Source organism: Filicampus tigris, chromosome 12, assembly GCF_054856515.1.
Source record: "Filicampus tigris isolate MCC_2025a chromosome 12, RoL_Ftig_1.0, whole genome shotgun sequence".
Lineage (NCBI taxonomy): Eukaryota > Metazoa > Chordata > Actinopteri > Syngnathiformes > Syngnathidae > Filicampus > Filicampus tigris.
This window is the reverse complement of record NC_141228.1, coordinates 18959456-18975753: the sequence shown is the minus strand read 5'-3', so window position 1 is coordinate 18975753 and position 16298 is coordinate 18959456. Positions and strand designations below refer to the sequence as shown.

The window sequence follows — 16298 nt, the reverse complement described above, 5'->3', positions numbered from 1 at the left end:
ACAGATTCCATTTAGGTGACTTCTTGATTGAACAGGCCTGGAGGTAATCAGGCTTCAGTCTAATCAGGTGATCAGTGAAAATTAACTCACCATTTGTCCCAGATCTTTCATGCATCTCATCCATTTGGCGCTCCGTTTCCCCGTTCAATTGATAATACAACTTTGGATAATGCTGTGACTAGTTTAATGACTTTTTTTAAGAGAACAAAACCAAAATCACATTTTTAAAGGAAGAAAAAAATTAAAACATGTAAGGTGAAAAAAAGTACAGCAGTAACATTGGAGAAAAAAAAAAGGTGCATTCAGCATTTTTGGCTGCACCAAGCGGCGGCGTTGCGGAACATGCGCAGCCAGGGTGACGTCTTGAGCTGCGGCCTAAAGCTGCGCGGCGCCCACGGCCACTGCCAGCCCAGCGTGCATCGCTCAGGGTGGGGCATCATGGCCAGGTGCCTGCCATCCCCGGAGCACAGGCCCGCCACGCCCTGCGGTGAGCCGTTGGGGTTCATGGGGTATTCCTCGGTGGGCCAGCTGTCATCGTCCAGGTAACGGACTGGGGCCAGGCCGCCCGAGGTGATGTCATCTAGAACCCGGGTATTACGGAACTGCATCAAACCTACGGGGAAAAAAAAAGTGTGAAATTGTGTTCTGGAAGAATCAATGGACCAAGAGCTTGATCAGTGAAGTACCTTCTCCGTGAGCCACCCACACGCCCAGAGCCGAGCCCTCCATGCCGGCGAGCCACACGGACGGCGACGCCTGGATCCCCACGGTGACAAAGCGAGACTCGAATCTGCCCGACTTGTTATGGGTCAGAACCACGTCGGATGCTGGAGGACGGACATAAAAACAACATGTTAAATATCGGCATTTTTGTCAAGGCAAATTGCATATTCTTCAATGGTCAAGTGTAGGGCCCGATAGGACCTTTTTTTTATTTTTTATTTTTTTAAGGCCGATGCCAATTCTGATATTTTGTAAAAAAATGTGATAACCGATTAATTGGCCACTTATTTATGAATAAAATATCATTTTATGGTCCCTTTACAAAATGTAATTCAAATGAAACATTGTTCTGTCACCTTTGCAAACACTTTAAAGTGCTTTGACAGAATGAATAGAACACAATACCGATCAAGCAGCCAAAATTAGCCCTTAACAAAGTGTGACGCACGGCAGTGTATGCCAACCTGCGCCATCTTGGCTCTCTCCCACCCAGCCCAGCAGAGCGAGCAGCTGGCAGCCGTTGCACACGCCCAGGCTCAGCGTGTCAGCCCTCCGCCGGAAACGCTCAAACTGGGCTTTGGCGGCGGCGTTGTAAGCCACAGTGGCGGCCCAACCTTTGGCTGAGCCCAGCACGTCGGCGTAGCTGAAACCTCCCACGAACACGACGGCCCTGAATGGCTCCAGCGTGACGGCGGCGGTGCACAGGTCCTGCATGGTCACGTCCCACACCTACAAACCAGCGGAAATAGAGAGAATAAAAGTGAATATTTGTGAACCGAAGCCACATTTGATTGAAAATCTTGTTTGTAAAATGAGGTTCCACTGCGATGAGAAGAGCGCAAACCTCAAATCCGGCCATGTGGAGAGAGGCCGACATCTCTCGATCGCCGTTGCTGCCTTCCTCCCTTACCACGGCCACACGAGGCTGCACCGCTGCTACAACAAAAAATGCAGAATTAGAGGTGTAATGATTAATCGACAACTAATCGATTATCAAATGAATCGATAATCATTTTAGAGACCTTTTCAAATTTAAAATTGCCCACGGCCTTGGAATTTCAGCCTCTCAACAGTAAATATTTTTCTCCAAGAAAGCAGACTTATCTTTGTGTTGAATCAAAACAAAACATTTGCAAGCATCTGCTTTTACTTTGGAAAACAATAATCACGATTTTTGCAGATTTTCTGACATGTCATGGATTTAACCAGTAACAAAATGTTAATTTATATTTGTACATTTTCTACACTGTCAATGTGAAATAATGCCCTGTTTGTGAATCTAGGCAAGAACATTTTTAATCCGATTCATCTATTAATTGACAAAATAATTGATTATTGAAATAACAGCTAGACGCAGCCCAAATAAGATTTTGAATGTGAAATCCAAATCCCAGATCGGATGCAAGTTAGTCTTACCAGGCTTCTTGCAAAGGGGCATCACAGACGGGTCAAAGGTCACTTTAAAGCTGGGCTGCGTCCTCCTGGCGAGCCCCTCCTCTTCCTGTTGAACGCACAGCTCGTCGGCTTGCAGGCGCTCCAGCCGGAAGCTGGTCTCCTCCCACAAGGCTCGGAGGACGGGCAAGCGTTCCCTCAGCACTTCTTGTCCGTCCACACGTAGCGTCACCTGGGGAAGGTGCAGCGAGATATGAAGTGAAGACGGCGGACAAAAGGGAGGCGATGAAGAGGAGGACCAGGTCTCACCATGGCCTCGGGGCCGAAGCCGCTGGTTGCGCCGATGCGGTGGCACGCAACGCCGGCGTCAAGGAATCTGCGGCGCACGCTTTCTTCATCAGGCTCGGACACCTCCAGAAGCAGACCCAACTCTTCATTGAAGAGCAGCTCCATGACTGCACCGAGGATCGAGACACTTCATTAGGTACACCTGCACAATCGAATGCAAGGTGCGCAAAATACGGCCCGGGGGCCAGATACAGCCTGCTCTGTTCTTTATTCGTCATCAAATTTATTCGATTACTCATGTAGCTCATTTTAGATTGAGTTCATTTATTTATTGTAAATCATCAAAAATATTAAAGTATATGTGCATTTTGCAATGTGCTGATATTTTATTATTCAAAACTACTTAATCAAATACATACAAAATTGTTATATCATCTATACTGTATGTAGAATGTTTTGACTGATAGTAAAATTGTATGCATACATTTTAATATATGTATATTTTTAATAAGCATAGATTACTAATTAACTTTTTTGGTGCGTAACGCATGAAAAATCACAGCCATCTGTTCCGTGTAAAAATCAAATGTGGCTGTAGAGTGCAAAAGTTTGCCCACCGCTGATGGACCCTTATTGACAAACACTAAAAAGCCGAAGCAAAATTGCGCCTTTTCCAAAAATAACAAAGCTCACAATTGGTGTTTTTTACAGTTTTCCTAGACTGCTCTTGCAGGTCTCCCTAAGTGAAATCAAAATGTTTTTAATCCTCACAGATGCTAATCAAGTGGCTATCGCACTCACCTCCCGGCGCTCCCAGAGATGGCGCGTCCACGTCCACGCCACGGTTTCCAGCAAACGCCATTTCAAGTACGCAGGAGATGAGGCCTCCGTCGCTGATGTCATGTCCTGCGCTCAGCAGACGATCTGAAGGAGCGCACATAGCAGGACATTAGAGTAATTCATAACAACGCTGTTTGAGTTGTTATTTTAAAAATATGAAGGCAATGCATCTTACTCAAATCATGATTTTATGTTTTCCATTCAATTTTAAATCGAAAACAATTTTTAAAAAATCTCCTCAAATACCATTCATTTTAATTATTATTTTATTTTAATAATCTATACATCAAATCCTGCACATTTGTCTTATTTTAACATTTCATCAAATGATAATGAAATTTATGGTCACATAATTAGAAACATCCTCAAACACTCTAAATGTTTTGTTTTATTTTTTTAAAGATTTTTAAGATTTAAATTCTGTTTGTTTTTTAATTAACTTGGCCCAATCTTTTTATTTTGATTTATATATATTATTTATTTATTACATTTTAATTTTTCATTTTTAATAAGAAAAATACTACTCTATAAATATTTTTTCATTTTTTAAAAATTCTTAAATTAAAAAAAAATTATATATACATATATATTTTTTTAAATCTTCAAATCCATTATTTTACTTTTATTTTAAACATTAAATGGCTTACATTTTTAAACAAAAAGTCCTCAAATAATATACATTGAACATTGCAATCAAATATAGAATAATTATAATTGTATTTCCTCTTGGTACTTAATTAATCCTGTTTTTATGTACATCGTCCATGGATGGTTCCCGTTTAAAAAAAAAAAAAAAGTAATGACACTGACCACTTATTAGCGTCTGAGTGGTGTTGAAACAGGCGGCCACGAGTTGTGGCTGCTCCATGTCGGGAGAACAATCTCCCAGCTGAGCGTAGCACTGAGCCAGAGCCGAACCTCCCAGACGGTGCTGGCCCGGACTGAGAGGAACCCACAGCAGCACACCTGCAGACGCGAATCAAGGGTCAGGGCAGGAATACCTCTTTGGTGTGTGTGTGTGCGTGTGTGTGTGCAGTTGTTACCTTTGCCATCTGGATCCTCAAGATCAGGCGTGACAGTGGCACTGATGTCTGGACACACGGCATAAGCCGAGATAACCAGAGCTCCTGAAACACAAGCAGAGAGAGCACTTACCACATGTATATATATTGGATTATTTTGTGTATATATTGCTGTGTATGATAAATAAAAATAATAAACAGCTCAGCGACCCCTCCCCACGGACGTTTGCTGTGTATACATTGGAGCAGAGCATAACACATGTATGTCCACCATTAACGTTTGTTTAATGTTGGGTGAGCGAAGAATGTCCATCAAGCACCCACTCCTCGGGTGGCATGAAAAAAGGTGTTTCTTGGAGGTGTGGTGTTTATTGAAAGGGGAAGTCAACCCAAAATAATATTTTTTGTCACGTCTGTCGACTGAAAATGACAGCACAGATGCTCAGGGCTCCGATAACGACCAATCACGGCTCACCTGTTTTCTGAAGCTGAGCCGTGATTGGTTGCTGCCCGAACCCTGAGCAACTGTGATGTCATTTTTGGTCGACAGCAACTGACAAAATGGCCGCCCCCTGAGATGGCTAAAAACGGGTGGATTTTGCTGCTTAACTCATATTCCATAAATTCAATATGAATCAGAATGCCGAGTTTACACTAGTGGAGGTGCATAGAACATATTGTCAAGAAAACTTCTGGGTTGACTTCCACTTTAAGTGGACAATGCAGGTTGCACTGACTAACATTTGCGAGCCTACCTGGAGCTTTGACAGTCTCCTTCCCCACGCGCGCGGCCATACTCAGCGAGTCCTTGCCGCCGTCAATGGCCACGCCCAGTTCCCCCATCACATTACACATGGCTTGGCATGACTCCCAAAGGAGCGCCCCCTCGCCAGGTAGCTTGGCGGCCCACATCCAGTTCCCGCTACATTTTACATCCTCGAACACACACACACACAAAAAATTGCTCCAGAAGACAGAAAGTCGATCGGTACCTTAACTTACAAGTACTCAAAATGAAAGATTTTTCAAGTTCGGAGCCGCTGCTTGGTTATTTTTTGTTGCGAAATTGTTCTGTCCTATGAACGGCTGAAAGTGAGGTGTGTGCTCACCTTTAACGCGGTGACTCTCGCAAACATCAGGTTGGTGAGCGCTTCGCCAACCGCCATGCGAGCGCCTGCCGCCGCGTTTACCAGCGCTTTGACGGGCTGCTCGCCAATGGCTGTCGCCGCCCCCTCCAGGCCCAACGGCGACAGGGCCACCACGGCCACGTCCGCCAGCGGCGTGTGAAGCGGGCCCACGCACTGTTGCCGGGCCACCAATCCCGTCACGGACCTGTCCACCTGTAAAAAGCACCGCAAGTCATGAAGGGGGATCAAGTTTTTGGGCCATGGTTCATATTTGCATATCTTGTGTTGTATTACTAGCAATCACTTTATTCATGTGAAATCTCGGATTAAGGCTACGGGAAACAAAATTCGACTAAATCGGATTAGCCGACCACAAAAGGTAACAAGAACGAACCTTATTGGTAAGGTAGCGTTTGGAGGCCACAGCGGGCAAGCGTAAAACTCTCTCCAGGGCCTCTCTGACCGTAAGCCCGACAGGTAGCAGCAACGGCCGAAGCATGGAGCTCAGCCGCTCCATCCTGAACTCCTTCTGGGGCATCTTGCCCAGCACCCATTCCAGCTCCAGGTCCACGGGATGGCGCCTGTCGCCAGCTGGCTCGCCGCCTGTGCTCTCGTCGTCCACCAACACAATCTGAGGGAGCGTAGAAGCTTTGAGTTGAATGCAGAAGAGGCGCGCGCACACACTTTTTGGACTTGAAGGAGACGGGTAAAACTGACTTCATGGTTTGTGTACAAACAGTTGAGTCTAGCCGCATTCTGGAACAGTCATTTACAAAATGACCGCCCTTCACCCCGAGTTTCTCTGGCCATGACATGATCAGCATGGGTTTGTGAATAACAGTTACTGTATTCTTTTGTAATATTTACAGTATGTATTTTCCTCTATTATTTTGTGTCTATTTTGTGGGGCTAAAATTTCTATAATTTTGCGATATTTGTCTATTTTCCATCACATATGTTTTTATTTTTATATTATTTTCTCATAAGTTACAAAATGTCTTCTAGTATTTGCAAATGTTCAGCTAATATTTATTTTTATCTCCTCATAGACCCCCCCCGCAAAATATATATATTTTAAACTCTAATCATTTTGTACTAATTTCCAATAGTTTTGTTAGATTTTTAATACTTTTCATCATCATTTTTAAAATGTTTTATATTTCAGGAAGGCTGGGTGAAGATCCTGTGCCATTTTCAGGTAACTGCTCAGCAAAACTGTGAAACACTGTCACGCAGAACACTACCCACACACTATGGGCTCTACTTACACACATAGAAGTATGCAATAGGGTGTGTAAAGTGTATCACGTTAGTTGATAGTTGGGTATTTTGACAAAAACCCCCCCCCAAAAAACAGCATAATACTTCTCCTTGAAGGACAAGCACCTTGCCGTCGCCGGTGATGTTCCCCACAAAGTCCACAGGGCATTTCTCCCGCTGACACACCCTCTCCAGGAAGGAGCGGTCGGACGGGCGTAGCAGCAGGGCGTTGCTCTCCTGATACTCGGCCCCCCACAACTCCAGCACGCTCAGTGTCGGGTCGCCCTTCTGAAATGACACAGACAAACTCACAAATGTTTCTGTGCAACTGAAATAATGTTTCCCATTAAAGTGACTGAAACAGGAATCAATTTGCTCCTGTCCTAGAAAGATTGTTCTTATTGCTGTGTGGTTAAAAAAAATAATAGTGAACAGCGATTGCGGCATTACGTTATGTACAGCAAGTATAGTGGTCCTTGAGATACGAGGGACCCGACTTGCGAGGTTTGCTTTGACTTGCGAGCAGAACTTTGAGATATGAGCGCTGTATGGTGGCGATGAACTCAACACAAGTAGTTTGGCTAATGAAAAATTTCAGTTTATTGCCACGCCCAGCTCAAGTGAGAATTATATGTTGTGTATTTAAAACAACCAAATAAGTTGAGTCTTAAAGTGCGCAAGCTTAATGCTAACACACAATGGGATTTTATTTATTACTTTATCATTATCTCACCTTGAATCGGCTGCAGTAGATGACAGCACCAGCAGGCTCGCTCAGCTCCTTTAGAACATTTCCTGGAAAAGAACATTTCCTCAAATTCTGAGTTTCATCATTCAATCGCCTCAGGAATATTTCCGTCCTACCGTTGCCTCCCGCTCCCTGGTCATGGATGCTGCAGATGGGGTTGCCGCCGCGTCGTTCCAGGCAGGCCCTCAGCGCTCGATTCATCTTCTGCTCCATCTCGGCGTCCCCACGCTGCACGGCGCCCAGGTCTCTGTCGCTGGAGTTGTCGCCTTGCACCTGCCAGGTGCCAAAACAAATTCAAGCCTTAAAATGGAGAAATTGAGCATCGCACATCAGAGGTTTTAGCGGCCATACTTGCACAGAGGAAGCCGCTCCTCCTCCCACGCCGATTCGGTACACCGGGCCGCCAATCTTCACCACTTCCATACCTTATATATTGAATGAATGAGAAACGAGAGCTCATACAAGAGTCGTGTTTATTATTGTGGTTGTCTTCAGCTGTGAGGTGGAACTAATATTTTGTCTCTTTCTTATGTCACCACATATCAAATAAAAATAAATGTAATTTATATCACAAATTAAATACAAATAAAAACATATTTTTAAGTGCGCAAAATGAATAAAAATATATCTATATTTTTTACTCATTCACTGCCACCCAGTTAAAATGGATTTTTGACTTGAGTTAAGCTAAATGCAAATATTGAAACACGCATATACCTTTCACATTTTTAATGCTAACAGTTAAAATATGGTACACTAGAATTTATAAAAAAATATATATGATAAGGATTATATAGCAGTAGTCCGAACATAAAAAAGTAAACTAATATTGTAAAAACTAACTCTACCTTTCTCTGGCTGCTCTTTCTTCACATGTGCATCTTCAATGGAACCGAGTCCTCCACTGAACATGATGGGCTTAATCCACTCTCGCCGCTCCCCATTGGGCAGCCGCATGCCAAAGGAACGGGCGAATCCTAGGAAAAAATAAAATACCAGTCAATTTTTTTTTAATAGTGTATTTTGTCTTAGAGTTGCGTGTGCAGATGTCTCCACCACCTGACAGAACCGGCTCTCCAAACTTATTGCCGTAGTCCGAGGCGCCATCGCTGGCCTCGATGGCCACCTGCAATGGCGGGGCGAAGCCGGTGGGGTACTCCCATCCGTCGCCGTCTTGCTCCCATGGAAGCACGTAACCTGCAGAGCATGTGGGAAGGCATTAAAGTGGTGGTGGGAGTTGGGGGGGGGTGCAAACTCCAGCGGCTTTGAAAGCAGATGAGTCTTGGACCTGGAATGTGCAGGTTGCCAAAGCAATATCCAGCGGTGCCAGCGATGACGTGGCCTCCCCGTCCGGCACTCTGGACGTCTCGTATACGGCCCCCGGTGCCTGTGGTGGCGCCGCTAAATGGAGCCACGCCTGTGCGTTAAACACATGGGAAAGTTATGGATGGAAATCGATTTAAAAGAGGACATTATGAAAATTGACATTTTTAATTGCATGTATATAAATATTTGGGTTTCTGGAGTGCCTGCCCACCCATTAAGTGTGAAATTTAAAAAAAGTAAACAAGTATTGCTGCGTGCTGGGTTTGTATGTGTTGCTGCGTCATGTGTGTTAAAGTAGCATTTTATTTAAGGTTTATAATGACTTCAACATCGTCTACGGCGTTTTGCATTATGTTAGCATTAAGCTAGTGGACTTTGATTAGACAAATTGAAATGGTTTTGTTACACATTTTGGTGTTTAAACATACAGTGTTTAATCCTATGTTGTTGTACGAGTCAATTTTAGTTTTTTTCTCATGCGAAATACATGCCTTGGGGCACAAAATTATTGGGAAACATGAGCCTAAGTGATCTGACCTGTTGGGAAGTTGTGTGTCTCGGCGGTGAAGATGACATGTCGCAGCGACCGCCGTGTTTCGTAGGGAGAGGCTTGAGAAGTATCTTTGGGGTAGATGCACTCCACCTCCATGCCTTTGATGCCACTAAACACGCACACATACACAAACTGACGCGGCTCCCAAAGACCCAGCGTGGTGCTCGCCCGTGTCCTACCTGCTGTTGTCGCAGAACTTGATGACGTTGTTGCCGTTGCTGCGCTCCTGCGTGTTCATGATGAGGCGGAAGAGCGTCTCCTTCTGCTCCTGCCCATCGATGAGCATGCGGCCGCGGAAGAACCAGTGGCGGCTGTGCTCGCTGTTGGACTGGGCCAGGTCGAAACACTCCACGCTGGTCGGGTTCCTCTGGATCCTCTGGAACATCGCCGTGTACAAGTCCAGATCCCAGGCGTCAAAGGCCAGACCTGCGTGACGCACACTTATGAGATTCTCACTTGTGCCCTTCTTCGACTCTATATTTGTTATTTTGGATCATAGCAGGGAAAAAAAGAAAAAAAAAAAAACCCCGAAATAAATGGGGAAAAAATCATGCGTTACCAGTGAGTGTTTTTTTTTTTCTTGTTTGTAATTTAAATGTGTTCAAGAAATATTTTGATTAAAGTAATATCATTTGTACGAGTATATTTATTTTTTCCCCCATAAATTCTTCGTAATGGTGCATTACAAGCATGGAAGCATTAAGAAAGAAAATTGTCACAAATATGAATGTTTTCAATATTTTGTTCAATATTTCATTTTCTAATTTATGGACTTTTCATCCAATATTTGTTTACATTTTTGGTCTGTTATTTTTTCCCACAATATTTGTGTATTGTTCTTTCATACATTTGCATTATTTGTCCAATAATTTGAATATTTTCAACCAGCATTTTCCCCCCCTAATATTTGTGCATTTTTGGAATATTTTTGAGTGTCCAGTGAGCATGTCACATTGGTTGCTTCCATGTGTGGTCACACACAAGCACGTGCAAGATAATGAGAAGCATGGCGGTGGTGTGACTAGTAATAACATTAGCGCGGGCTCATGTGACACTATTACCTCCACCAGCGGACAGAGAGCAGCCACACTGAAAAGGGGCCGTGAAGAAGAGAACACAAGGTTGATATGTACGCTAATAAGGGAATAAACTATAAAGACATCAAAGGACATTTCACCCAGCTGGTCATTGGCCTTCTCCAGCGCAGTTCGCCCTTCGCCCAGGATGTCCACCTCAAATATGGGCTGCGCTCGGGCGTCCACGGCGAAGGAAGCGACGGGACGCTCGTAGACGCACTCCGTCATGCTGTCGTGCAGGAGTACGATCAGGTTTGTTACGTCCTTCTGGAAGTCAGTCACGCCGCCTTCATCCTTCGGCTTGGGGAGGAGAAGACACAGAAAGTACCATGTCACCAATGCGCTGTGCACGTATTCAAAGTATCAGAGTTATTCAAATGTTTCAATAAAGGGCTGAAAAGTGAATTGGAAATGCAAGGGCATTCAGGTAAAATAGTAAACTGGAAAAATAAAAAATCTGCAATACAATGGGGGTACAAACAATGAATCGCAATATAGCGGCTGGTAATAACAAAAGTACAGCGATACAAACATGGTCAAATTAATCATTATAATGCAAACTCGTGAGTCTGTTTTAATTCTTCTTTGATGTCACCACAGAAGAATAGGAGTAATGATAACCATAGAACCGGTAACAGAACTTAGCTTTTCTGGGACACAATTTATTGTCATTGTCCCTTTTTTTTGTGTGCAATATTTTTCTTGCTAACATTTGCATCCTTTTCAATCAAAATCATGTGATTTACACATTTTTTTACATAACATATTTATTAGACAAAAACACTTTTCATCGACACTTTCAATCTAATCTTACATTTTTTTACTAATACTTGAAGTATTTTTCATGTCACTGTACAACAGGAAATGGTCTGATGCTAAACAGTCGGCCAACGTGCCATCAGCATAATAATTTGATGAACATATTCAATCTTATTCCTAAATTCCTATGAGGCATGCTCACCTTGATAAGGAATCTCCGTGACAATTCTACCCGTGCGACGTTGGCGAGGCCGGCACTCTGGCAGATGGACACGGCATTGGTGGACCACGCAGTGGAGAAGTTTAGCCTGAAGAGCACAATAATAAGAACGCTCATTTTGAACATTCATTAGAAAAAAGAAAAAAGGCAAAGTACAGACCAGACAGAGACTTAGGGTGCCCTATTAAATAAAGCTGAGTTGGGTCATGTATTTTTGTCTAATATTTTGGCAAATAATGTATAATTGTATCTGTATGATTACAATTATTTTCAGTAATTTTTTCTAAAATCACATTTTTTAAAAACTGTTTGTCACATTTTTTTAAATCATATTTGTATACTTTTCTATGTAATCATTTTTTTATCTAGTAGTTTTTAATGTATTCTAACAAGTCTGTCTAATATTTTTTGTATTGTTTTCTAACAAGTCTGTTTAATTGGATTATTTTCTGCATCAATATACTGTATATAGTTTTTAATGATTGTCTTAAAACAAAAACAAAAAAAAACATCACACGTGATTACACTTTTGAGTCTGACTTTTGAAACATTGGGTTCGAGTACCTGGGTCCAATCTCCACCAGCGTAGCCCCGTCCGCCTCTTGTAGTTTGGGCGTCTCAGAGAGCGTTTCTGCCTGCAGCGGCGGTTGGAACAACCAGACGAGGACCTCCTTGTGCTCTGCACTCAGACTGTCAATTCCTGCCGCAAACAAAGATCATTGTCACTGATTATACAGACTATAAAAAGTCTACACCCCCCCATGTGCAAATGCCAGAATTTTTGTGAGACCGAGATGAATCATTTCAAAACCTTTTCTTTCACACTATCTAATTTGTTTACATGACAAAAACCTGGCATTTGAATGTGTAGACTTGTTACCGTATGCCAGGTATGTGACATTTATTTAGCACTTACCCGTCAGCTCCACATTGTAGCAAAGCTCTGTGGCAATGGACAGCCGGGGGTAGAGCTTGGCCGCCCGCTGGAGGCTCCGCCCCCTCACCTCACCACCATAAAACCTCACCACAGCCATTGCTGACACAAATGAAAATGTTGAAAAACTTTTAAAAAGGTTGAACACAGCCCATTCTGGTGCATATTATTATTTCATTTTATCATGGTGTTTTTCGTTTTACTATGTTCGTATCTATTTTATATATATTTTTCATTAGTATTTGTTATTTTTTCTTTTATCTTTGTTTTTAAGATTAGCATATTTTTCAATTGTTTTTTTTATTTTGTCTAATATTTTGTATTATTTTCAAATTTTTTTGTTTACATGGTTGTATTATAATGCCTTTTTCCATCTAATATTTTGGTATTATTTGTTTGCTAACAATTTCTGTTTGCGTATTTCATATAAATGTTTTGTATCGTCAAATCTTTGTCATTTTTAATTTAATCTAATATTTTTCCTAGTATTTCTACTACTTGGGTACTTTCTATCATTAGAATTATTTTCATCCTTTTTGCCATCAAAAATGTTTTTTTTTTTTTTACAATTTCATTTCTTTTTCTTGTTGTTTTGCATGATATGCCATAATAGACTAAACAATCAGAAATCTAAATTCAGCATGTGAGTACAAATACAGAAAATATGTCAGCTCAGCGTCGACCGGTTCAACAACGACAATCTCATCAGCTCCCAACAGGCATGACACAGTCCAAGTTGATCCTGGGACTAGATTTTTTTTTTTAATATAAATTGGACATTTACAATCAATCGCGTGACTTGCCTGATCGATGATAATAATTAGAGTCCATCAGGTCCACAGGTTTCCCCACAATATACACATCGAGAACAAATGCACACAATCCATTTTCTAATTGTGCGAGTGTGGTTTTCACGCATGACACTTATAATTGGAAGATTCAGACAAACGCGCACACATTAGGCAAGACCACTTATAGCGTGGTATTTTGAAGGTCACACACACAATAGGAGGGTCAGGCGCTTTCTGTTTAATGTTGGATTGATTTTCTCACACGCGCGCGCGCACACGTGCGCACACACACTACAAACTCACTTTCTCAATCACAAACTCACTGTCTAGCATTCACCCTCTCTCACATATACAATCAAACTCTGCAAGTCTCTCTCATACACAACCAAACTCTCTGTCACTCACACGCACGCATACAAACTCAGAAACACACACACGTACTGTAACTTTACTCACAACTAAACACATACCACACGTGATAATAAACATGCGTGATGGCAAGAGTTGAGACACACAGCTTCACATCATTTTCTCGACACAGTACGACATTGATACATATTCGTCTTCTATTACTGAACGACTACCAGTGGATCAATTAAGGCGAATAATAACTTTTTAGGGTTTATTTTTGTAATTTGGCGCCATTAGTTACGACAGAAGCTAAACTAGCTGCTAGCTTAGTCCTCCTGCATAAAAGTTGGCTAACTTACGTCTAAGTGTTAGTGTGCTGTTCTTCTCGTCCCCGCAGAAGGCGACGTGTCGTCGGCAGAGGCGAGAGCGGCGTGACGTGACCGTGGACGGTGGTGTGGCAGCTGACAGGATGGATGAAAGCGCGTGGACTTCACTGGGAGACTCAGACTCGGTGGTGGTGCTGTTTTGCGCAGGCGCAGTGCTTATCTCGAAGAGGGAAGGAGGGGGATTTTAAGGAAGTGACACTTGAACGCATCATGGGCCTCAACAGAGAATTGATTGAGTGGCCTCATCTCGCCGCCAATAAATCAATTAATGCTCGATTATTGTTGGATTTTCCCCTCCAATATTTTTGGATTACCTTCTAATATTTTATTGTAACTCCAAAAAAAGTTCACTCCTTTGTTTCCATTTGCGTAATTAACATCCAATTAATATGTTGTATGCACATTTTTTTTACATTTCATTATTTCCTTTACATTTTTGTGTAATATTTTTATGTCAGTTTTATATTTTTGCGATTTAAAAAAATAACCGATATTTTTAATGATTGTTTTTTTTCCCTCTTGTATTTGTCATAATTAAAAAAAAAAATTCTCTAAGGGGTGGGCCACTATTCTGGATGGTTTTTTTTTTATATATTTCGGTCCTCCAACACACTTGATTATAATGATCAGGAGTTGCCCACCTCTAATATCTGACTTTGTGTTTTCTCATCTATTCTTATGCAATTAGTTTTTTATATACTTTAAATATATCAGTTAATGGTATAATTTTGTTGCAATATTTTTCAAATTTCTTAAGCATTTTTTCTATGTGTGCACTTTCATTTCATATTTCTTTGCCCCAATATTTTCCTTTTTTTTTTTTTTTTTTATTGTGTACTTTTTATCAACACTTGTGTACTAACCCTGAGCCTGTGGACATATAATTTTATCTTTTACAATATTCTTTCAAATTAATATTTTTCCCTCTAATCTGTATTACTCATTTATGTTTTGTATTATTGCCCTTTTAGAAAACATTAAGTCAGGAGCAAGTTGCAGTCTTAGATATATTTAATAAATTAAAGCCAAGGTACAAAAAAACAATGTACATTTCAAACACTCCACCAACTCCTTTTCACTTCTTTCCCCTCACTCATATGAGCATCCAGTCTGTCACTGTTCAAATCCAAACTCCTTCGACTTCCCGTCTCAAAAGCCTCCCCGCCTTCCCCCACTAAACACAAACACATGCTACATGTCTGCAGGCACCTCGGATAAGACAGCAGGATTAGAGTGTGGATGGGAGTAGATACATTTGAATGCTGATGATGGTCCCCTTCGTCCGTATTCTCATCCTCTAATCCCGTTGGATCCTCCGTTGAGACGACAACTCCCGATTTTGGGGAGTCTGGTCCATGACGGTCTGGTGAGAAGCTGTGAGGCTTGAACAAGTGCCTTGTTTTTTAATGACGTGAAAGATGAGGTGGAGGTTATGCTCGTGTACTTGTAGGTCCAATATAAGTGCGCTGAACGAGTGGCTAAAGATGCAGCTATGAACACACACACACACTCAAAATACGCAGCAGAAATGACATAATATGCACTATTTTGATTATTTTTATGATCGGTGCGGGGGTGGGGAAACCATTGCACACGGTGGCCCTAAAGTCTGGACACATGGGCCACTGACAGCTTGAATGTGACATTATCGCATCACGTCACAAATGTTGAAAATGTTATTTGATATTATTTCAATTGGATAAAATGTCCAAAATGTGCTTGGATCAAGTATTTTTTTACATTCACAGTTATGGACAATTAAGTCTTCAATTGACCTAAATGACCTTTTGGTGAGAGAAGCGGGCTCCACCCTTGAATGGTTGCCATCAGAGCTCAGGGCACAGATTGATAAAGAAAAAAAAAGCGATCACACTTATAGTCTTAAATGAACCCGACACACATGCTTTTGGAATGTGGGAGAAAGTCGGAAGACATGCAAACTCCACATAGGAAGGATTGAGCCAAAATCCAAGCCCCGAACCTCTGAACTGTGAGGCAGATTGGACAACCACTTGGAAACATAATTTCACAAAAATGTGTTGTTTTTTTTGGTCTGTGTCCAGACTTTAGAGATGCCTTGTTATCCTCCGAGCCTTATTCAAATGAACAAATAATGAATGACGATTCATCGGGCTCTCGCAGCTTCCCCACCTGTGGCCCCGCCTCGCTTTTCCCAGAGTTCCCTTCTCGTCCTTTAGTTTCAAACGGGTTCTAGGAAGACGTGTGTAACATACACGACTTGATCATTTGGCAAGAGCAGGTATCACAGGGCAGTCCAGAATCTTCCCCCACCACCCAATGACATTTACACCACTTGCTCCCCAGTAGCAGCAGCACGACTTCCTCTCTCGATATAAATATATATGTATAATATACGTATATTTATACATAAGTCATTCTGAATGAGTACGTCTAGTAGCTACGTTATGATACCATTTTCATTTCACATGGATAATCACCAGGAAACCACAGGAAGATTGAGAGAAGGTCGAACAAGAACCA

General features: G+C 42.0%; 1 protein-coding gene across 2 annotated transcripts; it reads right to left on the bottom strand.

Annotated features, from left to right (window-relative positions):
- Positions 1–167: 167 nt before the first annotated feature.
- On the bottom strand, positions 168–13946 carry pfas (phosphoribosylformylglycinamidine synthase). Of its 2 annotated transcripts, none has more exons than XM_086048318.1 (26): positions 13770–13946; positions 12251–12370; positions 11899–12034; positions 11317–11422; positions 10457–10655; positions 9459–9705; positions 9264–9388; positions 8689–8817; positions 8460–8597; positions 8249–8377; positions 7752–7825; positions 7517–7673; positions 7386–7447; positions 6779–6940; positions 5787–6023; positions 5375–5605; positions 5021–5201; positions 4287–4370; positions 4054–4209; positions 3205–3327; positions 2425–2570; positions 2140–2347; positions 1568–1659; positions 1188–1452; positions 687–827; positions 168–613 (listed from the first exon to the last, which is right to left on the bottom strand). In XM_086048318.1, exons 2-26 carry the CDS (start codon positions 12366–12368, stop codon positions 303–305), a joined length of 3957 nt encoding a protein of 1318 aa, XP_085904444.1. In that variant the 5' UTR covers positions 12369–12370; positions 13770–13946; the 3' UTR covers positions 168–302. The 2 variants fall into 2 exon arrangements, with proteins under 2 accessions (XP_085904444.1, XP_085904445.1); XM_086048319.1 differs by having other exon boundaries at positions 1568–1656.
- Between the last annotated feature and the right edge of the window lie 2352 nt (positions 13947–16298).

Excerpts from the sequence above, each read along its gene's own strand:
- pfas (XM_086048318.1), bottom strand. The coding sequence starts at position 12,368 with ATGGCTGTGGTGAGGTTTTATGGTGGTGAGGTGAGGGGGCGGAGCCTC. Across the intron at positions 9,389-9,458 it reads AAGTTCTGCGACAACAGCAG|TGGCATCAAAGGCATGGAGG; the intron begins GTAGGACACGGG and ends GTGCGTGTTTAG. Across the intron at positions 7,674-7,751 it reads GAGCGGCTTCCTCTGTGCAA|GTGCAAGGCGACAACTCCAG; the intron begins GTATGGCCGCTA and ends GGCACCTGGCAG.